This window comes from Acanthochromis polyacanthus, chromosome 10 (assembly GCF_021347895.1).
Source record: "Acanthochromis polyacanthus isolate Apoly-LR-REF ecotype Palm Island chromosome 10, KAUST_Apoly_ChrSc, whole genome shotgun sequence".
Taxonomy (NCBI): domain Eukaryota; kingdom Metazoa; phylum Chordata; class Actinopteri; family Pomacentridae; genus Acanthochromis; species Acanthochromis polyacanthus.
The window spans coordinates 17020988-17045180 of record NC_067122.1 but is presented as its reverse complement, the minus strand read 5'-3'; the positions used below and the strand labels follow the sequence as shown (position 1 = coordinate 17045180).

Here is a 24193-nt window from a genome sequence, read left to right as displayed (position 1 = left end):
ATATTTTCTAGTAGCGTTTTATTTTTGGCCTTGTACATTATTTGTGCCATTTGATATACCACCAAATCTGTGATTTTGAATAATTTTGAGTGTCAGAATAAGGAGTTGGTGTGTTCCAGATACCCGACCTTATGAATTATCCCTATTGGCCTTTTTTGGAGAATGAATAGTAAATGTAAAGAACTAAAGTAATTATTGCCCTGAATGTCTACATAGTAATTTAAATGTGGTAAGACTAATGAAGAGTAAACAATGTGGAGTGACTTCTGATCTAAAACCTGCTTTGCTTTGTATAATACTTGTTGACCTTTAATTGTGTGCGTGTTTAATATTGGATTTCCAGTTAATCTATTGTTGTATAAAATGTTCTGGTCCTAACATTGACCCCTGGAGGCTTTTTTTTAAAATCAATGAATAACTCCACTGTATTTTTTTTTTTTTTGTCTATAGCATTTGTGATTTCTTCATTTGATTCTATGATTGCTAATGATGTTGATCTGTTTGATCTGAATAATGAATGAAGAAGCAACATAAATGGTTTCATGTATCCTTGGCCATTTAAACTTATATTTAGCTCATATTTGCTGGTGCAATGAGGCAATTAAATCACAGGTTAGTAGTGCAGCAAAGAGTATCTGCAGTCCAGACACTTTTTCTTTTTCAGAATAACTGGAAATTCCTCAGTGATGATCAGTATCTGGGTCTCTGTCTGACAGTTCAAAGAGGGCAGATGCAAGCAAAAGTCCAAAATCCCACTCTTAGGTTAGTTAGTGGTGCAACGTAGTTTTTAACTGCTCTTTAATTCCTACATTTACAGCATTTATACAACCAAAGAGATGGTTAGAGAGCCAGTGGTCACACAGTTTGACTGTCAGTGTGGCAGACAAATCCAGGAGTAAGGAGGCAAGAGGCAAATACCAGGACAAGGTAAATATTTGCACTCACTGTAAAAAAATAAATGAGTAAAAAAAGTTTTAACTTTTTGAAATTTATACAAAAATATCAAATAAACCACAAAAATAGAAGCTACGCATGTCAAGTAAAATACATTTAAACTCTTTAAATGCAACCAAAAATAAAATGTTATTTTAAAAAAAGAAAATATAAGCTTTTTACATTCAAATTATTACCAAATTTATTGTCATTTCAAATTTATGTTTATTTCAAAATGTATTGTAATTTCAAATTTATTTTTTTAATTACAGTTATTTTCAAGATGAATACTGTAAATATATTTTTTAAATGATATTACATACACTGTCGTCAATTAACAGAATTTAGTAACTATTTAATTAGGAGTCACTGGTTTGCTAATTTTACAGCAATTTGTTAGTTATAGTAATTTAGTTGATGAGATGGTTATTTAGTTAGATATCACTGGGATTTTTATTTAGTTTTTATTTTTTGTTTTTTGCTGAGTAAGACTGTGACAGCAAACAGTGATATAAGGCCATAAAGAACAAAATGATCAACAAAGTCATAAATAACTGGAGTGATACAATAAAGCACCTCCACAGATGCACTCTTATCTGCAAAGGTTGGAACCGTTTTGGCTATTTCAAAGAACCTATTTCGGTCTGTGCAGTTTTGTCCTTGACATGTTCACACTGGTACTCTGTGTAGTAGACCAGAGTGGTGGGATTGTGAAACTGTGCTGGCAGCACTTCTGTTGTTTATTTGCTTCGTTTTTGCAGAAATCAAACCATAACCATGATGTAATGATTAGGTTTGTACATTGTAAGCTGCGTTCATAACCAGTTCTGATACTAACGTTGTCTGTCTTCCCTTCCACTCAGAACGGCCCACTTGTCCGGATCTCCTTCCTTCCTGCCTTCCCTCTCGTGCTCCCCTTCGGACTCCCCCCCTGGTTTCCCCTCCTGGACCTCCAGACCCTTCTGCCACCTTTCTGGACCTTCCTGCCGCCTTGTGCCCCCCACTGCTCGGATCTCCTCCCGTCCTGCCTTCCCCATCGTGCTCCCCTCTGTATTCCCCTCCCTGGACCCCTGGATCCTCCTGCAGCCTCACCGTCCCAGACCCTCTGCGCCTGGCTTCCCTCCTCTGGCTTCCCTGCCTGCCGCCTCGTTCCCCGGACCACCTGCACCTGGCTTCCCTCCGCTGATGTCCCAGCCTTCTGCTCCCCAGCCGCCTCGAGCGTTCTCCTCCTCCAGATCACCGCACTCTGTCCCGCCCAGACTTCCGCAACCCGCTGATCCCCGGCTCCGTCACCCCTTCCCCAGACTCTTCTTCACCACTCCCTCCTAGACCCACCCCTGACTCCCTGCTTCCCCCTCGATCGCCCACCTTCTCACGAATAAACCTTCCCTCAATAAAACACTCTCACAGCCTGCTTCCGCCTCGGTAGTGTGATCTCTGCTCGGTTCGCCACCTCGACCGTGACATTATGGCCTGTTGTTTATTTTGTTTTTACAGTTATCATGTAAATTGATCGATTTTTTTCTTTACTAGTTATGATTTGCAATCTAACAAAAACAAGGAAAAAGGGTTAACAGTAATTTGCAAAAAATCTCAACTTTTTAAAACCTTTTTTACAGTGTAGCCTAACAGTAACTGTTGTTTGTTTGTTTTTTACAGTGTAGCCTCACAGAAGCTGTTGTTTTTGTTTTTAAAGTGTAGCCTCATAGTAACTGTTGTTTTTTTGTTTTTTCTACAGTGTAGCCTCACAGTAACTGTTGTTTGTTTAGGAATTTTTTTTAAAACAATGTAGCCTCACACTAACTGTTGTTTGTTTTGGGATTTTTTTAAACAATGTAGCCTCACACTAACTGTTGTTTGTTTTGTTACTCAAATACAGTTATTGTGAATGAACAAGTGTAACTTTTCAAGAAATGCAAAATTAACAAGTCTTCATTACTTCACGAGGTAACCTACACGACTCGGTCCATAAAGCTTAACTTTTTTTTTTCTTTTTTTTTTACCGTTTTCCCCCTCAGTGTCTTTTTTTTTCTTGACGCGCTGTTCACTACTGCAGCTGAAACCAGACCTGCTTGTTTCAGTTTGCGGAGAGATCTCACGGAGGCAGTCAGTTAACCAGTCGGTCGGTCAGTCGGTGCACCATGAGCCTGAACGTCCCGGGGCTGGTGGTGATGGTGGTCTTCTACCTGATGGTGCTCGGTACCGGCGTGTGGGCCGCCTTCAAGACCAAGCGGGAGCAGAAGAGCAGCCAGGCGAACCGGACAGAGGTCACCCTGCTGGGCAACAGAGGGATCAGCCTGGCGGTGGGAGTCTTCACCATGACAGGTGAGTTTTTGTCAGACAGACAGGTCAAAACATCTGGGACACATGAGAGGGCTGAAGCCAGTTCAAAACTAAATCCTCAGTCAGTTATCAGGTATCATGAAGGTGGGTTTCAACTTTCTTTCTTAACTCAAACTTCCAACTTCAGACTGTGCGCGTTCACATAACAGTGGGTGTTCAACGCGTCAGGTCACTTGTCTTCAGCACAAAATAAATAAATTATCGTGTGCAGCTGCTGCAGTCAAAAAATATATATATATACATTTTATTTGGAAGCGCCTTTCACAACACCCAAGGTCACTTTAGAGAGGATAAAAAACACAGTAAAATAACTAAAACAAAACAACAGACAAAAGTTACACAACAGTTAAAAAACAATGAGATTACAATGAATTAAAAGGCCGTTTTAATGTTTTAATGGAGAACAGTGAGGAATTTAAAAGTATTTGACGGTTAAAACAAACCTGCTACTGGAAATAATGCAGGACAGAACTGCTGCTAGACAACTGTTAAACGTGCGTTATTTATTTATTTATTTTATCGATCAACAGCTGCACAATAAAGCTGTTGAACTTTATACTTCATGTATTTAAACACGTGTTGTATTGCAGTGCCTTTAGGTCACACACTGTCTCATAATGCAGGATATCACTTTAATTTATGGCCAAATCAAAGTGAAATTAATGTTACTGATTGACTATCCTCTGTGATAAATAACAGTAGAGTCATAAATATTCTAATGTGTGTTTTATAGCCGTTTGGATTCAAGATTCAAGACTTTTGTCACAAACACAATTATGCACAGTATAACACTTAGTGAAATGCATTGAACACCTGTTCAATTATACCTCGCCTATATATATATATATATATATATGTATATATATATATATGTATATATATATATATATATATATATATATATATATATATATATATATATATACACATATCCTCCTGAGACCCGGCAATTCATTTTTGTGCACTGTAGTGCACATTAATTTCTTGTTCATTTCTCTAATACTATATGTGCCACACTTTTAAGTCCTGATGTTCCTCAGAGTGGACGACCTTAGCTTTGAAATGACATCATAGGTGTGGGGGTGTGTCTTGCCAACTTACTTTGCCCTTTCAAAATGGCAGCCTTTCCAGTGAGCACATTTTACGAAAAGGCAAGGAAGATATTCATATTTAAATAGTTTTTTTGATGCTGATGCTGATGAACAGGTCTTTGACAGAGGCAAGGAGAATTCTCCAGAGAGTCATTACAGGAGATTCAGACCTAGACCTTTCAGAAGATGAGAACCCAGTGGTTGAGACAGGAGAGGGTGAGAGAGAAAAAAAATCTACTTGCCTCATCAGATACCATTAATTAAGACACCTCATTGTTGGCATCTGATGAAGCATCCAAAGAAGCTATTTAGGAATTAGTTGTGTTATTATGAATGGCCAAGCCTAGGGCCCCTTTGACCAGTGGGTGTAGACATTTAATCAGTTCTTCTTTAGCCTGTGACCAACCTTTTCCCAAAGTTTTGTGGTACGTGTTTCATGAAGCCATTAGGGAGTTGCGTGCCTTTTTGTGATTGACCACACCCATTGCCACACACCCTTTTGGCTAGTGCAAAGTCATTGTGAATTGTTATTGGGAAGTTTCTGTGAAGTTTTAATGTATGTTTAAAACAAATATGTTCTTTTGTGTTTTATTTAATGGAAGATTCCAGATGAGCTATTTCCATGATCAGCTTATTTACTCTGTTAATGTTTCACATTAAACATCAATGACGTCCTATTGTCCACTACAGTGCACGTTATGAAATGTTTATAAAGTTAAAAAAAATCTTTGCAATATGTTTTAACACCCCAACACTTCATTTATGTAAAAAAATAAATCAAAATGACACATTTTTTTCCCTGAGTCTCATAGTATGTATGTTACGGACTTGTAAAGGTTCAGGTTAACTCTGGCTAACTGGGACAACTACGCCGCTCTTAGATGGAAAGCATGTGATCTTTGGATGTTGGTGTTCGGCCCGGCATTGGCCGTGCTCAGCAGACCCACCCTGTCATAGTCGTAATGAAGTTTTCATCCTCAAACTTCTCCCCGTAGATACTCTCGCCTCCTGTGCCATTATGGTTGGAGAAGTCACCTCCTTGGATCATGAACTTCTTGACAATTCTGTGGAACAGGCATCCTTTGAAGTGCAGCGGCTTCCCGGTTGATTTGCCAATGCCTTTCTCTCCGGTGCTTAGAAGTTTTCAGCAGTCTTAGGGGTGATATCAGCCAAGAGCTCCAGAACAATTTGCTCAGCTCGTTCTTCGTCCACGTCCATGTCCAAGAAGACACGGGGGGTTTTGAGGTTAGAAGGCTTGGTGGACGGTGCTGAGTAAAACATTTTAACGACAAATCTGGCGCTTGTTCACACTAATCTAGTTAAAACCCCCGTAAAAGTAGGTGAGAATGTTTATCATGATTGTAACATTTTCTTATAGTTCTCTAATCCATCAGTGTCACTCTTTAGAGCATACGCCCACGTACCTCCCACTGCTTGTTTGCCTGGTGGAAGTTGGATTAAACTGAAGGTCTCGTTTACGTCCAGTGATTGCATCTCCTCATTCATTGCATTTATCCACTACCTTGAGTTGGTTGAACTAATGGCATCTTTGTAGGTCTGACGAATGTCACACACAGCTCTATAATAGAAATGTTAGGGTTTTTGGAGGAGCTCAGGCGCAGGAAAGACAGACAAAAGGTTAGATGTAAATGAAATTTAATTTCTTCACAAATGGACTACAAATCCCAAGCAGGGGACCGAAACCGGAAGTTTGGCGAGAAAGAACTTAAGGTAACAGAATGGAGGCAGCACAGACTAGCGGCTTGGAGAACAAATTCACTAGCACAAAATCTCTAAATCAAAAGGATTACCCTTACATATGAAACCCACAAATTACTAACAAAGCACAACGGTTGTTTCTCAATATCGAAGAATTCATCAAGGTGAGGTTTTAACTTTAACAGAAATCAACAGGCATTACATGCTGCTTTGTACTAGTTTTCGGCTCAGGCAAACAATCGGTTTTTCTCAGTTACTTAACAACAGATGAACTAGGATGCTCGGACTGGGTTCCAGGGCGGAGGGGCGTTTAGCAGTCGGCCGGCAATCCGGGTGGCTGAGAGTGGAAGGCAACCATAGGTGTGTGGAGAGGACGCCGGATGGCTGGAACTTCTCAGCTGAGTATCCACGAGACGGAGTGACAATGGCGATCCTGGACGAGGCGCGGACTGGAGCGGCTGAACCGGAAACTAGAGAGAAAAGCAGAGAACGGAGTTAGGATCAACGTAGGTAAGGCTTGTGGTAAAAGTAATCGGATGATTACGGGCGTTGCTACGATCCGGCACAGAGAAGCGAGTGGCGTCTGCTTAAAAAGGAAGTGACGAAGATCTGATGGGCTGTTCCCAGCTGCTCCCTCGCCCACTGATCACGATCACGAATAAAGAACACCTGTTGCCACTCCTGCCTGCCGAGCCAAGCCTAAAGAAGGGAGAGAGGTAGAGAAGATACAGAGCAAAAAGTGGCACTAACTAGGCCCAGCTGCTGCTGGCCTGACAAGAAATCTATACAAGTTTGTAATTTGTCCATTTGTTCCTCAGTTTCACAATCCTGGAGGTAAACTGTTTTCTTCCTTGCCCTCTGTGGCCTCATACTCTCAACTTCATCTGCTGGCTGAGGCACTTAGCCTGTTTTGGAACAATCTCTGAAACATCATTTTATTACTGCGACTTGTTGCATTTTCCATTTTTTCATCAACTTTTTCTCTTTTGCTATGGCTTATTGGCTGTATCTCTCTCACACAGAACTCAATGTGTGATTCAGATGTTTGTGTCTCTTTTTCATTAGCTGTTTTGGTTGTGAATTTCACTAACCTGTGCTTTTGGACTTTCTCTCTATCTAGATAATACACCAGATAAGCTGGACTGTTTTTGTCCCTGCCAATGAAATGCCTTCTACACATGTGGGATCTAATTTGCCTTTCTCTTGTTTGTAGGCAAAACAGGTAAATCCCAATTTCTGCAGCTTGGAAACATCTGGTTTCACACGTGTAAACATCTTATATGGATTTTTCCTGTCTACTCTAGTAACTGTTTCTTACATAGGCAGCTGTCTGTACAGCATAGCTCCATAGTTTATCTGGTAATTTACTCCCCAACAGTAAACACCTGCTCATATCATAGAGGGTTCACCATCCTCTCTGTACTGTGCCATTTTGGTGGGGTGAATAGGGTGCAGATTTTTCATGCCTTATCCTATTCTTAGTCAACAGTTCTTGGAACTCTCTTGTTTTGAATTCAGTACTGTTGTCTGAACGAATTCACCATAAGGTGGTATGTCTGATAAGAATTTTTCTGTGTTATTAACTGCATTACTTTCGGCTTTCAGGCAGCACACAAACATACCTGAGTAGTCATCTGTGAAAGATTGAGCATACATGTGTCCCCCTAGGCTTGGGGTTCTCATTGGACCTGCTTGATCAGTGTGGACTAGCTGTAAGGGTTTTAGAGCTTTTCTGTCTGGTTCTTTAGTTCTACTCTGCATGAACTTGCCTTTCGTACACACTTCATATATCTTAGACCCTTTATCCCCATGCCTTTTACAATACCTTGCAATTTGTGTACATCTTCATAATTGCAATGACCCATAATCTCAGGCCAGGTCTGGATGTCATGGTACACTTTACACTTATCCACATTTCGCTCCACAATCGATAAATAATACAGATTACCACTTTCATAAATGTCAAACCTGCTACCATCCTTAGTGGTCATGTGACTGTTGTCTTTCTTGAAGATGATTGTTGCTCCTCCATTCGTCTCTCTCGCCACCGAGAAGATGTCTTTAGGATATGATGGCATGCAGAGTGCTTGACAAAGCTGTGCTCTGTGCTGTCCAGGAGATAAATAACCGTTGTATCTGTGCGGTTGGCTTTGCCATTGCACTTGGTCTCATTTGCTAACTTGACTGGGTGACTGGGTCTCTGAAATGTTTCATTGAGGCTCTCAAACTTGTTGATGTCATTCGTAATGAGGGATGTTGCTCCTCCATCCACCATAATTCCTTTCTTTTTCACGTTGCTTTCTGGACTCTTGTTTATTGCATGTCTCGCCTTGAAGAGATGATCATCATCACCACCTTCCTGCTTTTTTTCTACAGCCTTTGTGCCACCACTTTATTACCCCTTTTCTTGCGCCACACAAGCACACTGTTTTACGATGTGTCCTTTAATTCCGCATTTGTATCATGTCATACTGACAATGTTATGCCTGTTCTTATTAAAGTGTTTATTTGAATTTTGTTTGCTATATTTCACGTGTGTTTTCCTCACATTTTCCGTCGACTCGGCTGTTTTTATTTTCTCAGATTCCTCGTAGATTCTCAGTCTCTGTTTAAGGTCCATGACTTCATCTTCGCTTTGATTTACATGGGCAGCGAGCGGCTTGAAGTAGTCTGGCAGCCTGCCAAGTACCATGACTCACGATTTCACCTGCATCTCTCAAAGTTGTACTGAGATTTTCTTCTCTTATCATATAGTCTGTAACACTTTGCCATCTGTAGCTTGGTCAATGATGTGTATACACCTATTATTTTTGGCTTGCTTTCAATATCTGCAGGCCTTTCTTGCCATCATCAGCAGCATCATGCCTAATGAACAAGAAGCTTTTATTGTCTATCAGTCTTATCAGTTCAGCATAGCAGTCAGCATTCTTCTTGCTATCTTGAGCTAACTGCTCTTCACTAGCCTCAGTGGGTGGGTTTAAGATTTAATTTGTGCAAGAGACCAAGGAACTTTGTTTCCCAAAGGTCATGCTTTTCTTCTGTTAAAAAAATAAATTTCGGCGACATACTTCCAGTCGCTCCTCCGTTAGCCTTCTTCATGTGTCGTCGATAGTCTTTTTCCTGACTATTAGCTCTGGCCCTTAGCAAAACTCCTCTTTACAACTTTACTGTTTATTCATTTCCAAAACGGCTCTCATTCTTTGAAGAATTTTCGTGTCTTACTTCGGTAAACTTCTCCCAGTTGTTATGGGAGTCGTTATGGCCTGGAGTCTTAACCTGTTAAGAATATAACTCCAGGCTTATTTATCTAACAGGTATAGCAACTGCATCCTTCTCAAGAACTTCATCAACACAGACCAACAAGCAACAATTCCCTCGGCACTTCCAAAATATTTCACTTCAATGTATCGGTGCGCACATCCTTCAAAGAAAAAAAGCATGGCTCAAAACACAAAGAGTAAAGGTGTATAAATTTAATGTTCCTCAACAGATAGAAATAAGATAAATAAATAAATAAATGGACCAAACTTAACATGTTTGTGATTTTAGCTTCATCAGCTAAATATACATACAGTGTGTGATACTGTAATTGTACGGTTTCATTCAGTAATCGCTTTATTTAAAACAAAACACTTCTCACCTCATACACTCCGCTTCTCTGACAGTATGACTACAATTTACAATGCACAAGATTATCACGACTTTTTCTTAACAATTTCACTTTGGCAATCACTTGTATGCAGCTGCTTGTTCTTAAATGCCTTGCTGCCCGTTGGCATCCTCCTGCTCTTGGTTTACTGCCTATCAGCTGCTGCAGCCCCACATGCAGGGGTGTAGGTCGCTTTACACGTTGGGAGTGGGTCTTTAGGTTTTAGGCATTCATCTCCTGCATTTTGTTCACTTTAATGCACCACAAATGGGCCCTTTTTTTGCTTCAATTTATGGCAGAAATGTCTGAAAAACACCAAAACCAGAGGAAACAAACAACAGAAAACAACTGTCTCATAAAACTACCTTGATTTTCCCCAAATAAATACATTGACTTGTCTTAGTGTTCAATTAAATCAGGCTCCTTTTTTCAGTTTTATCTTTTCATGTTTAATGAATGATAGTTAAACATTTTAAAAACTGTGAAACAGCCTATAACATAACATGCGTAGATTTCAACAGCAGCAGTAAGTACATACAGAACCCTTCATAGTCTTTTGCACCCCTGGTTAAGATGTGTTCTTTATCTTCTAATAAATTCACTGTTTTCTAAATAATATATGACCACAATGAAAAAATAGGAAAATCCAACCTTTAATTCAAGTGCATCTATTCAGTGGGGAAAAAATAACACATTAAGAAATAATTCTTTTACATCAAGTCATGTGTGCCACAGTTATTAGCAACCCTGATTTTAATGCTTTGTACAACCCCCTGTTGCCAACAAAACAGCACCTAATCTTCTCCTGTAATACATTTTTCAACAATTTTCAGTGTGAGAGTATGCTTCTGCAATAAAAATTGAATTTATTTAAGGTTTTCAACACATCTTAACCAGGCTGCCAATAATTATGGAGAGCACTGTATATGTGTGTATATATATATTTATAGAGTTCATTTGCAAAAACAAGTAACTCTGTTTTCAGAAAACAAATTTTTTTATTGTTTACTTCAGATAATAATATTAACGCTAATATTTTTTTCTCTATTTTGTCATGTATGTTTCTACTGAGTCAAAGCCACTCAACTTCAGTTTGATTGATATTATCTCAAGTAAACAATAACAAAAAACGTTTTCTGAAAATTTATCAAAACGGAGTTATCTGTTTTTGCAAATGAACTCTTCATATATTTGCATATATACATATATGTGTGTGTGTGTGTGTGTGTGTGTGTGTGTGTGTGTGTGTGTGTGTAGCTACATTTGTCGGAGGAGGCTTCATCGTGGGTCTGACAGAGGCAGTGTACACTCCAACCATGGGGCTGATGTGGGGAGTCATGCCAGTAACAGCAGCCATGTCTTTCATTATTGGTAAGTCACTTTTACATGCATCATAATTTTTAGCCTAGCCGCGCTAGACAACCCACGGCAACGAATTTAATTCTCCGTCAGGGTGGGTCTAGTTGCCCTCCATAAGGCTCGAGGCTGGATTCTCCTAAAACTGGCCGGACCAATCACCATGAAGTGTAGAGTCAGAAGGCGGGCGTAACGAAGTGACGACAGAGGCGTGACGATTCTGACAGAAACAACCGGCGCACAATAAACAGTTATCTTTCGACTCGGCTTTGGCCACAGCCCTTAGAGATTTGAAGCTAAAATTCAACTTGAAAGATAAACAAAGGACGGCACTGAAGTGTTTCATTGAGAAGAAAGACGTATTTGGACTTATGCCGACGGGATATGGCAAATCCTTAATATACCAGTTGGCTCCGCGGCTCCGCTGGTTGGGAAGCTAATGGGACTTAGCCACAATCCGCCGGTGCTCTCGGAACTACGTCAGCCTATTCGTTGCGTTGATTGGTTGTATACCTACCCAATTGCTGCAGAGGGATTTGATAGACAACCTTTTAGCCCGCCTCCCTCCCTGTCGAGCTTCCCTAGACCCTTGTGCCGTCAGAAACATGGGTATAGCGTGGCTCGGCTACATAATCTTGGCATCAAATGTGTAATTGTTGTACCCACTCTTTGCAAAGCCACAAAAAGTCGGGCTACAGAATTTTTTTTTTTTGCTCCCCAGTCTCGTGACACTGCAGTTGCAACATTGTACTGACCGTCAGTATGATGGCACAACTGAAAACATATACCTAACGTATCAGGATGTTAATTACAGATTTGACACATTCATTACAGGTTAGGAATATGAGACCTTCATGCACAGCCCCAGAAAGAGTTTACCGTAATTAATTCTGTTTAACTAACATGATCAACTGTGAGTCCGAACTATAGCTGAAGACTACAAATTTAAAAATGAACAAAGACAAAAACCTCTGGTCATGAGTCTGACGTTTATCCCTCGTTGACTGAATGCAGGCCTGCATACAGTAGCACTCTCATGCATAGACACACATTTGTCTCCTTTTGTGTGCTTCAATTATCAAGGTGGACTTTTCTTCGCCAAAGCAATGAGAGACAGAAAATATGTAACAATGATGGACCCGTTCCAGATCAAGTATGGAAACTTAATAAGTGGAGTTCTGTCTGTTGCGATTCTCATATCTGACATCTTCTGGGTGACAGGAACTCTCATCGGTTTAGGTAAGTGACACTCATATCACCGCTTTGTTAAGTTCCAATGAAACGTTTGTGCTTCTTGCTTTTATTTCCCAACAAACAAGGTCAACCAAGAATCTTACTAAGATAAGATAAGATAAGATAAGATAGACTTTATTGATCTCACAAGGGAGAAATTTACTGTTACAGGGCTCTTGGAAACAAAAACAGAGGAGTGCAAAAGTCACAAAAGTGCAAGAACAGGATAATAAATATTGCACATTACAACTACACAGTAGTGTTATATAGTCTGATGGCAGTGGGGATGAAGGACCTGCGGTAGCGCTCCTTCTTGCACTGAGGGTGTCTGAGTCTCGTGCTAAAGGAGCTGCTCAGCTCCACTACAGTCCGGTGCAGTGGGTGGGAGCTGTTGTCCATGATGGATGAGAGCTATCGTTCCAATTTTGTAATTCTGTAAAAATGACTGGTTGTGCTAAAGTTTGTCAGATTTTGTAAGAAATTATGCTGTGTTTCAGGTATTTTACAGCACAGTTTTGCACACTGAGACTAAGTTGTGAATATCAGACAGAAGCAAACGAGTGATGGCTCAACATTTAGTTTGATCATACTAAAATGTGCAGTTAGCATCAGTGAAAAGTAGTTAGCAAAGTATGGCTGCACGATATTGTAAAAAAAAAAAAGATGGCTTTATGACATTGAGTGATTAGGGTAATTTTGTAGGTGAGTGCATCCACATCAAAAGCTTTCTGCACCTATTCTCAAATAGTGCAGCACTCCCTTTCAAAGGCATCCAAAATAGTTTCTAGCTTTGATGGAATTTCGATCTGACATTCCAGTCATCTTACAAAGCAATAATTGCAAGACAGTATCGACAAAGTCTCCATTGTTGGTCAACATCATCCTTTTTGCAACTAAAATATTTCAGTACTCCTGATAATGTGTCTCTTGTAGCCACCACATTTGCCTCTTCAGTGTTTCTCTCCTGCTCTTCACCCATTTTGCTTTGCACGTCTTCTATCTGCTCTATCAGACAGACCTCTCTTGTAGATTAGTCACAGAAAACCCTAACTCTTAGACGTTTCTTTTTGCATTGAGCAGAAGAAGACGTTTGCTTTACTTCTCATGTTGTTGTTGATGCTGAAACAACATATTGTGCAGCCCTAGAGCAAATATGATTTAAACTGATTTAGTGTGCCTCTAAATACATTTGATTGTGTTACTTTTGCAGGATCAACAATAAGTGTGGTTCTGGATTTGTCCTATACCATTTGCATTTGGATCTCTGCTGCAGTCGCCATCACATACACACTAATGGGGGGCCTCTACTCTGTGGCCTACACCGACATAATCCAGCTAACCCTCATATTCTTCAGTTTGGTGAGTTTTTACCGACAGAGGCAATCATTTGACAATGATGTTGTATACTTATCTGCACTGTGCTTAAGGAAGAATTTTCCTTCAAATGTCCTTTTGCTTATGAAAGGATTTAGAGCGGTTCCCTGATGCCCTGCCAAGCTGTTTGAACTCATAACAGCAGCAAACCAGTGTGAATCAAATGTCCTGCTTGTTATCAGGGAAATGTTAGTGTTTATAAAATCTTCCTGTCTGTTCTGCAGTGGCTCTGTGTGCCCTTTGCCCTGATGAACCCCTACTCAGCTGACATTACTGAGACCGCTTACAACTTTACCTACCAGGCCCCTTGGATTGGTTCTGTGGATGGAGAAAGAGCATGGAGGTGGATTGATAATTTCCTAATATTGGTGAGGGCTACATTCACTAAATTCATACTATTGCTTATTCTTTCTGCTCACACAGTCACTCCTAACCACTAGAGGGACATTCACAGATTGCACAAGTGTAAATAAAAGTAATGAAGTCAGTTTATCTGCTGTTGTGCGTGTTGGTTCACTGCCACAGCTCAGGCATTGTGTAGGCCAAGTTTGATATTTGGATTTCGAAAGAGATTTGCTTTGAGTTTGCAGCAGTAAAGGGGAGCTGTGTTTGAGAAACGAATGACATTAAATCATATCTGATATGTTACACTGAAAGTGCACCACCCCTTAAAATTGAAAGTGTCATTCAAATAGACGGTGGCAATATTTATTAGAGACTGCATTAGATAAGACTGACACAAAAAGGTTACCTGTAAAAGCACCCTGTTAGTGTCAGGATCTCATTTTTTCCCATTAAAATAATCAAATGGAAGAACTTGAGGGCTTCTAATACCATTTTTAGTAATTAATGCCAAATAACAACTTTTGAAATGACCAAAATTGCTGTGTCAAGTTTGAGTATTTTAGATAAATTTGACAGAATCAGTCAAGTATTAGTTACGTTTGCTTTGTCGAATAGTTTTATTTCCTAAATGTATGCTTATTATTATTATAACATCCTGAAAAAAATGTTCAAAATGTGAAATTGCTCTGTGATCCACTGTCATACTACAGTTTGTGTATTGTGTCTTCTTTTTTTATTGCTGTATAACAAATTCTGCTAAGTCCGGTTGTGTAGTCATTACAAGTGAAGAAACAAAACTGCAAATTGATCCTTATGATCCATTGTGATCCTTGATGTAAAGAGCAGTTCCATGCTTTTTCTTGGTTCCAGTGCTTGGGTAACCTCGGATATCAGGACTTCCACCAGAGAACCCTGTCAGCCTCCTCATCCACCACAGCCATGATCACCTGCTTCATTGCAGCTCCCTTCATCCTGGTACTCGGCATCCCGTCTGTGTTGATGGGAGCCGTCGCAGCATCAACAGGTACAGCGACAGAGCCGAAGAGCTCAGAAGAAGCGTGAAAATGTGTTAATTCTTATGTTCTGGCATCAGACTGGAACATGACCTCATACGGCTCCCCGTCCCCATTCGAGCGTGGAGAAGCTTCTCAGGTTCTGCCGATTGTCCTGCAGTACCTCACTCCAAGCTATATCTCCATCATTGGGATCGGAGCTGTAGCTGCCGCTGTGATGTCCTCCACAGACTCTGCTTTACTGTCTGCCGCCTCCATCTTCTCTCTCAACATATATAAGAACATCCTGAGACCAAAAGTAAGAAGCGGCCGAAAGGGAAGACTGGATTTGTGGTTGTTTAACCCTCGTGTTGTCGTGCGAGTCAAAATTGATCCGTTTTAAAGTTTGAAAATGTGGGGACAAAATATATTTTCCCAGTGAAACTTCTGATGTCCACATTTTCAACATTTTTTTAGAAATCTTTGAACATTTTTTGGTGGAAAAAAAGAAATGTTAAAAAGGTTTCTTAAGAACATTCACAAAAAAGCACCCAAAATCCAACGAATTTCACTGGATTTTGGTTGATTTTTTTTGTGAATGTTCTTAAAGAAAATATTTGAAGTTTTACTGATATATCTGTAGTCACTTAAGATATTTTTTAGGATTTTTTGGAAGATTTTTTACCATTTTTAAAAAATATTTACAAGAATTTTCTTGTCATTTTTTTAAAAAAATAAAACTTTTAAGGAATACTTTTAAGGAATTATTGAAAATTTTCTCCTGAAGGTTTTGCAAATTTTCGGAAAATTGGGGAATTTTTTTGCTGAATTTTAGGACTTTTTTTCAGACAAAGAAACGATATTTTTGAGGGTGCCCATAAGTGAATACAACAGGAGGGTTAATTTTTGTTTCAGCTTTCAGATTGTGTTTTTCTCCTTGCAGGCATCAGACAGGGAGTTCCAGTGGGTGATCCGCATCTCCGTGGTGGTGGTGGGTGTGGTCGGCACATCGCTCACCTTCAAGAGCAACAGCATATTGCTTTTCTGGATCCTGGGCTCAGACATAACCTACACCATCATGTTCCCTCAGCTGGTCTGCATCCTCTTTTTTAACATCTCCAATGGCTACGGTGCCATCATGGGCTTGCTGGTTGGGTTGTTGCTGAGAGTTCTGAGCGGTGAGCCATCCATAGGGCTGCCCATCATCCTACACTTCCCAGGTTGCACTCTGGAAGACGGCAAGTACGTCCAGCGCTCTCCAGTAAGGACGATCTGCATGTTATCTACTATCATCGCCACTTTGTTGTTCTCCTACGTGGCCTCACAGCTCTTTGTTAAAGGATTGATTCCAGAGAGGTGGGACGTACTCAAAGTGAAGCCCCAGAAACCCCCAGTGACTCTAGCATTAAACAGCAATGGAACAGCAGAGGGGGACAGGCCTGACGCTCACACAGAATTAATGCCCAACACTAATCAGCTGTAATGTTGAGAAGTGGTTTAATGGATACAAATGTGTTTTGTGTGATGTTATGTTTTTATGTCTCTGTTTTTGTATGAAATACTCTGTGAGATTATAATCTTAGCTGTGGGATGTAATTAATTTTTAATTTCTTTGGTTACGTTTTACTGAGAGCTCATCGAATTACTGTTGAATGATACTGGTGTAGTTTTATATAAATAAACGTTTAAAGAACCTCTAAAGTAAAAAACCTGAGTATATAAATATCTATTCATATAAAACAGTTGCATCCTATACATGCATTCTGCAGGTGGTTGCAGACCTGCGTATGGTTAATTTTTAAGGCATACATTCTAAGTGCTTTGACATAGAATTGATTTTTAAGATACTATCTTGTCTATCAATGAAACTTCATTTGTTTAGCACTTTTCATACAAATTAAATGTGACCCAAAGTGCTTTAAAAAAGAATGAAAATACCCCCAACAAAGAATAAACTACCACCTGAAGACTACAAGGGTTCTGATAAATAGGTAGGACCAAGACTTATTTAAACCAATAAAACAATCCATCCATCCATCCTCTATACACCGCTTTATCCTCACTAGGGTCGTGGGGGATGCTGGAGCCTATCCCAGCTGACTCGGGCGAAGGCAGGGAACACCCTGGACAGGTCACCAGTCTGTTGCAGGACTACATATACAGACAAACAATCACACTCACATTCACACCTACGGGCAATTCAGAGTACTCAATTAACCTCAGCATATTTTTTTTGGACTGTGGGAGGAAGCCGGAGTGCCCGGAGAAAACCCACGCATGCTCAGGGAGAACATGCAAACTCCATGCAGAAAGATCCCAGGCCCACCCCGGGATTCAAACCAGGGATCTTCTTGCTGCAAGGCGAAAGTGCTGACCGCCACTCCACTGAGCAGCCCCAATAAAACAATCTTAAAGTTAATTCTACATAGCAAAGCGTGCAGAGACTTTATAACTACTGTAACGTGTGCTCTCTTGCAACACATGCAGTGGAGTTTTTATGCAGTTATCCTGCAGAAATAAAGATAAACAGTAGTGGCTCTATATTGGCTTGAGAAAGAAACGATCAGACTTTTATCATTTAAATATTTCTAAAATGATAAAAAGGCATTCTTTGGCTTAAAAGATAACTCTAAGGTTGTTAACTTATTGATATTTGTTTTCAAGCCTTATATTAACAAAGATGTTAAAATGAACAAATACATCAAGACTTAAGCTCTCACCACATACAAAGAACAAAATGTTTTCATAGTGATAAACAGTAATGACACGGTAATTAACGAAAAAGTGCCAAAATGTGTTATACATGTATGAAAAACAAAACAAAACCGGAAAGTATATAAGAATATAATGAACAAGAATGTTCAGATTTAGAAGTAGTTTCTTCTCTGTTTTCAGAAGTTTTTTCTATCATGTCTTGTTGTTATCACACAGCCTTGAGGAACGGCTACATTGCATTTCCCTGTCCAGTATAAGCGTGTGACAAGTAAAAGGTCTCAATGAGTTTTTAACAAATTTACACATTCTACCTATACAGGCTTGTTTCCATACAAACAAAGGTCCTAGACTAATGCCATGACAATATTAACCAAAATACAAGTATCTTTGTTTTTTCAGCAAACCAGAAAAACCTTCCCCATTGTCATCCATTGGTGCAAAGTTCATGCGAGTTCAAGAAATCTTTCCAAAAATTTCTGACTTGGGTGGTAAAAAGAAAAGAGATGTGACATGGCATGAGTTTAGTGCTAGTGGTTGCAATTAAACACTGAGTTTGTCTTTATGAGTTTCAGTACTAATGACTTTCATCAACTAATAGTAATCATAATGACCTACAATAATTACTGCAACCCATAGTGAAGGTAGTCTACGTATATTGAAGATAATTAAGGCTACTTATATTGTAGGGTGTCCATCTAGCAACTGAAACCTCTTGAGGGATAAAAATGCAATTCATTTTAAGCCTTTTTTCTGTTTGACTTAGATCAGCCAAAGCACAATGGACAAATTTCACCTGTAAAATAATAATTAAAAAAAAAGCTTTCCAATAGATAGTAAAAAATAAATAAATAAAAATTAAAGCAGTTTTTAACTGATCTTTTAAAAATATACAGGTATGTAACTAATGTTCCCTGTTTTGTTAAATGACAGTTATTAACTTGTAAAATTACAGAGAAATATTCATTTACATTTTAACCAATAAAATATGTGGCAAAACTGTAAATAATGTCCACATTTAAAATCTGTATTTTTACAAATTTTAATACACTCTTTTACAGGACTTGGCAGTATAACTAGACTAGTTTTCACTGTCTTTAAATCATCATAAAAAGCAACATTATTTTACAGATATTTTCTCTTATGGGTGTAGTGGTTAGCACTTTCGCCTTGCAGCAAGAAGATCCCCGGTTCAAATCCCACCCTGGGATCTTTCTGTATGAAGTTTGCATGTTCTTCCTGTGCATGCGTGGGTTTTCTCCAGGTACTCCGGCTTCCTCCCACAGTCCAAAAATATGCTGAGGTTAATTGATGACTCTAAATTGCCCGTAGGTGTGAATGCGAGTGTGATTGTTTGTCTGTATATGTAGCCCTGCGACAAACTGGCGACCTGTCCAGGGTGTCCCCTGCCTTCGCCCGAGTCAGCTGGGATAGGCTCCAGCACCCCCCGCGACCCTAGTGAGGATAAAGCGGTGTATAGAGGATGGATGGATGGATGGATATTTTCTGTTATTTAAAGGACAAATTGTACATGTTTATGGTTTGCAAACCACTGAAAATTATCAATCAGTTTTATAAATATTCCTTGTATTGTTAAAATATTACTTATATTATCAGTAATTTACATAGTAACTGTAAAACTATACTTTTACAATGTGTGGCCATAAAACTGCACTACTTTGAAGCTGCCATATTTTAATTTTTACAGTGTACTTTGATGACTTCATACTTTATAGTTAGACATATTGTTTCTGTATTTTGTCAATATTGATAGGTACATATGAAGAGTTCATTTGCAAAAACAGGTAACTCCGTTTTCAGAAAACAAATTTTTTATTGTTTACTTGAGATAATAATAATAATAACACTAATAATTTAGGTTTTCTCTATTTTGTCAGATATTTTTCTACTGAGTCAAAGCCACTCAACTTCAGTTTGATTGATATTATCTCAAGTAAACAATAAAAAAAAGTTTTCTGAAAATTTATCAAAACAGAATTATCTGTTTTTGCAAATGAACTCTTCATATATATTAAACAAACCTATTGACGTTTTTCTGTTTTTGTTATGGTAATTCCTTCTTCGGCCTAGTAGCGGCAGTAACGATCCGTTCAGATGAAGTTCTTACCACCGAAGAAGAAAACCCGGAAGCGCCTGCCATACACCATTTGTATATATCTATGTAATACACTACAACAAGCAGCAAGATGATTGTCATGAAGTGCCGCCGCTATCTGCTTATTATCTCTTCACTGGCTTAAGGTGAGAGGATGCATAACAAGTTATCCTTCATATTTCGTTATACCGAAACGTTGAACTGTATAAAAAGAACATTACGGAAGTCGGGTAGTGTGTGAGAGACGAAGTTAGCTTGTTAAAGCAGCTAGTTTGGCTAGCTTTAGCAACGACCGTTGGAGTTTTACTACAGAGCAGAAGGACTGTTAAAGTCCGTTAACGAGCTTGTAGATCTGATTTTAACGCAGGGAAGGAGCCAGTGTTCAATAGGACTCCAAATACAAAGAGAGAAGTGCATTTTTTTGTGTTGTCAAATAGAGTTGGAAGTTCTCGCGCAAATGCAAAACCATCATAATATTTTTAATGTTATACCAGTGGCTGCAACTCTTTCCATAGACTGTGTATTTGATCTGCTAAACTCAGGCAATAGTCAAGTGTTCTTGCTTTATTTTCCAATTTAACAGTATATCTCCGTGTGGAGCTGAAATCTTCCACTTCTGTAATGACAGTATTTCAGGCTGTGTTGTTCTAGATTATTTATAATGTATATTGTGTATTGTGTGTAAACGCTTTCTCCATGTGACTTCCACCTTCATGCAGCTGATTCAGGTACTTCTTGGGTGAAAGACATTGAAGAAAGGAATTTTTTATCTGGCTTTATCCATTTCGGCTCTAATGAAGAAATTGAACAATTAATTGATTTGAATCTGTGCATTTAGCAAACCATGGAGGCTGAGCAAACACTTATACACAGCATGTAGTGTTTAAATGAACACTTATTATAGGGGAATAAGTATTTGCTGTTCCAACACAATGCAGTAGCTTGACAACAGAATGCAGGTCGTGAAATAACCAAGTATGCACTACATTTAATAATGAGCAGATTGTGAATGAGGTTATGGGCCAACAATCAGCCACACATCTGCAAAGAGTTAATTAGGTTGTCGATGAGAGTTTGTAGAATGATCTCCCACTGTTCCTGGAGGGCTCTGTGAAATTGGGGTACAGGGTCACATTATTGAACACATCCAACCACACCCCCATGTAGCAGATTGTCCATTGTATCATGTAGCCAGAAACAATTTCTTAGAGGACAAATAGTAAAGTTGTGGGCTTTGAAGTGTCTGACTGTGGTTTTAACTGACGTGCCAGCATGCAGCATGCCAACAGACCATTTTTGTGGGGTTTTTTTGTTGTCTGTGGCATCATGTCACCAGAATAAATCTATATTTTAAGAAGGCCTTTTATGATGACTGCTATGAGGAGAATCTGGGTGCTGGTCACTATCTGATCATTGTGCTTTAAAGTCGCATCAGATTGGGTGTGGAATAACTAAGTTGTAAAGAATTTATCACTAGTTGAACAGCTCAAACAGTTTTTGTACACAATTGATATAATTTAACACTTTTCAGAATGAATCTTCTCCGCCTTTTGTGTCAGGCACACTTTTGATGGTATCTCATGTTGAAATGCTCCATCAAACATTTTAGTTTTATCACACAGTGATGACTAAATCTTAAATACTTACATTGCAAATCAAATACCTTTCTCAAGTGTTTTATATTTTAAAAAATCTTCCACATACCTAAACAATTTGAAGGGGTACTCCAACAATTTGTTTTTGAACCCACAAGGGGCAGAAGCTGAGCAATCATCTTGGACTCTTAATATGATTTGAGTTTCAAAATAGCTGGAGTTAACTTTTTCTAATATCTCCATATTATTTAAGACCCAAGTTTTTTCTTAGACTTTCTGGTAAAATATGCAGATTGCTTATGTTTCCCTCTGAGAATACACAATGGCTTCTTAACCTGTTAATTTACATAATGTTTCTCAACTTAACAGTTAAAGAGCTCCACAGCAGAGATGGAGGCTGCAGGAGCTGATGATAGTCTGGATGTACAGGGGGCAGCAGCAGCAGAATCAAGCCTTCCTGGACGCAGACAGACTTCTGCAAAGTCAGTTTGGACTTTACTAGAAGAAGCAGCACAGATGAAAACAGAAGGAAACTCTTTCTACAAGGAGAAGAACTTTCGCTCGGCCATCGGTCGGTATCACCGCGCTCTGCTGGTCCTCCGGAGCCTCGACTCTGAGGTGATGAAGTCGCTTAAAGGGTTTGGACCTGAGAGACCTGTGCTCACACCTGAACAGGAGGCTTTGCTGAGAAGCACGCAAGTGGACTGTTATAACAACCTAGCTGGTACATAATATTTTAAAAAACTATGGAAAGGCCAGGGGTGAAAATAATCTTAATAGCCAACTCTAGTGGAAATACTGTAGATATACCTACATTTGTCAAATTTGATGTAAAACTTCTCAAGTAGTAGATCTTGTAGACACTATTTTTTTTTATGGATTCCTTTGTATAATCATTCTATGTGAACATAACCAACAGATTCTGTAATTTTGGCACTGCTCCTAAATGTATTTAAGCATGTGTATATATATATATATATATATTTTTATTTATTTATTTATTTAAAAGCGTACAGCTCAGAAATAAATGTCAACAGTTGATGCACTGTACCAGACTGCAGCTTCAGACTAATTTTTCGTTTTAATGTGTACTTTGTGTTTATGTCTTTCAGCGTGCTTGCTGCAGAGACAGAATGTTGATTACGCTCGTGTGCTGGAGTACAGTCTGCTTGTACTGCAGTGGCGACCAGGTGATGTCAAAGCACTGTACAGGGCAGGAGTGGCCACTCTGGAGATTGGAGATGCACAGACAGCCAAACAGTACCTCACCCAGGCATCCAAAGAGCAGCCTAATGGTAAGAACAGAGCCAGAGCAGCATGATCATCCACAGCAGATTTTACAAATGTCTGTCGATCAGTGCAGTCTTGTCTACATCTTTTTGGTTGCAAAAAGCAGCACATCAACAGCTTCAGTGTTTGTCAGTGTCTATACACGGTTCATTCAGCTGCAGGGCTGTTGTATGGCAGAATAATTTTTGGCTGCACTCAGAACTCAGTACAAATGAGGTGCAGTTAAATGTGTATTTGTGAGAACAGTTGACTCAAGGCTTTCATGAAGACTGTGTTAGGTACAAATGAATTGTTTTGACTAAACTGGATGCATATCTGTTAAAACAGACACACGAGACAGATTATCTTGCAGTGTGGCTGAAGAGTATAGTGTTGAGAGCCTGTTATATATTCATATATCATTTTAGGTGGATAATTTTGTCAAATGTGTAAATAGTACCTCATAGTTATTTGTAAAAAAATAATTTAATTAATGCATACAAACTGTTTTTACTGATTCAGTTTCAGATTTAATTACCATTTAATATATCAACAGATCTGTAAAAGAACAACACTCTTTGCAAGATGCCACTGTATTTAAAATGCAGTCCAGTGAGATACAGCTTTTAGTATGTCCTCTGTTAAAGGACTTTGAGATAAAATTACTGACATTCTGCCGTCTGTGCTTGATTTCATGGACCAATTTATCTGTCAATTAATTTTTACAGGACATAGTGTCGGATTTTTCTTTGCGCCTTGCTGACATTCTCCCAAACTGCATGCCGTGTGTCTATCATAATTGAACAAACTCTCCTCCAGCCCTCTCCTGTATGTCTTAGTCCTTGTGGTATGTAGTATGCCCCTCCAAAATAAACCTCCTTAATTTTTCTGTCCAGATGCCAATGTGAGGAGGCACCTGCAGAGGGCTGAGGAGAAACTAAAACGAGAGTTACAGAAAGAGAAAGCCATGTATCGAGGCATGTTTTCCTCCAGCCTAAAGGATGACTCAGAAGAAGAGATTAACCAAACCAACGGAGTTGGTGAGGGAGTTTAGCCTGCCAAAATCAAGTCTTAACTTGAGAGACTGTCCAACCTCAGCTTACCACAAACCAACTGAAGAATGTCCACATCTTGATTCGCTAATGGTACTGTGTCTCTGTTAGGTGTTTGGGTGTATTATACAGAATACTAAAAAGCAGTCAGTGGGAAAGTTAAGATGTCACCTGCTGAAAATAGAAAGCTGAGGACAGAAAAGTTGGTTTCCTAGCAACACAGAAACTCCAGTATAGTTCACAAAAATGCTTCTGAAAGCTGAAGAGACTCTTCATGCACTACTCAAATGCCTCCTTGATTGCGACTGTCTGGTCAGTGATGTGAATGTGGATTTTTTTTTTGAGTTTTCAAGTAAAATATTTTTTAAATAACTCCTCGTCTTTTTTATTAAACTCCTTTGGTTGTAAAAAAAA

General features: G+C 39.2%; 2 protein-coding genes across 2 annotated transcripts; both read left to right on the top strand.

Annotated features, from left to right (window-relative positions):
- Positions 1 to 2981: 2981 nt before the first annotated feature.
- Positions 2982 to 17002, top strand: LOC110970492 (high-affinity choline transporter 1-like). The gene is made up of 8 exons (XM_022220781.2): positions 2982 to 3258; positions 10993 to 11106; positions 12175 to 12330; positions 13535 to 13683; positions 13923 to 14066; positions 14914 to 15067; positions 15137 to 15354; positions 15979 to 17002. Exons 1-8 carry the CDS (start codon positions 3075 to 3077, stop codon positions 16516 to 16518), a joined length of 1659 nt encoding a protein of 552 aa, XP_022076473.1. The 5' UTR covers positions 2982 to 3074; the 3' UTR covers positions 16519 to 17002.
- Positions 17003 to 19887: 2885 nt separating this feature from the next.
- ttc9c (tetratricopeptide repeat domain 9C) lies at positions 19888 to 24151 on the top strand. Its single transcript, XM_022220777.2, has 4 exons — positions 19888 to 20009; positions 21828 to 22182; positions 22571 to 22753; positions 23624 to 24151. The coding sequence occupies exons 2-4, from the start codon at positions 21849 to 21851 to the stop codon at positions 23779 to 23781; spliced, it is 675 nt and encodes a 224-aa protein (XP_022076469.1). The 5' UTR covers positions 19888 to 20009; positions 21828 to 21848; the 3' UTR covers positions 23782 to 24151.
- Positions 24152 to 24193: the final 42 nt, after the last annotated feature.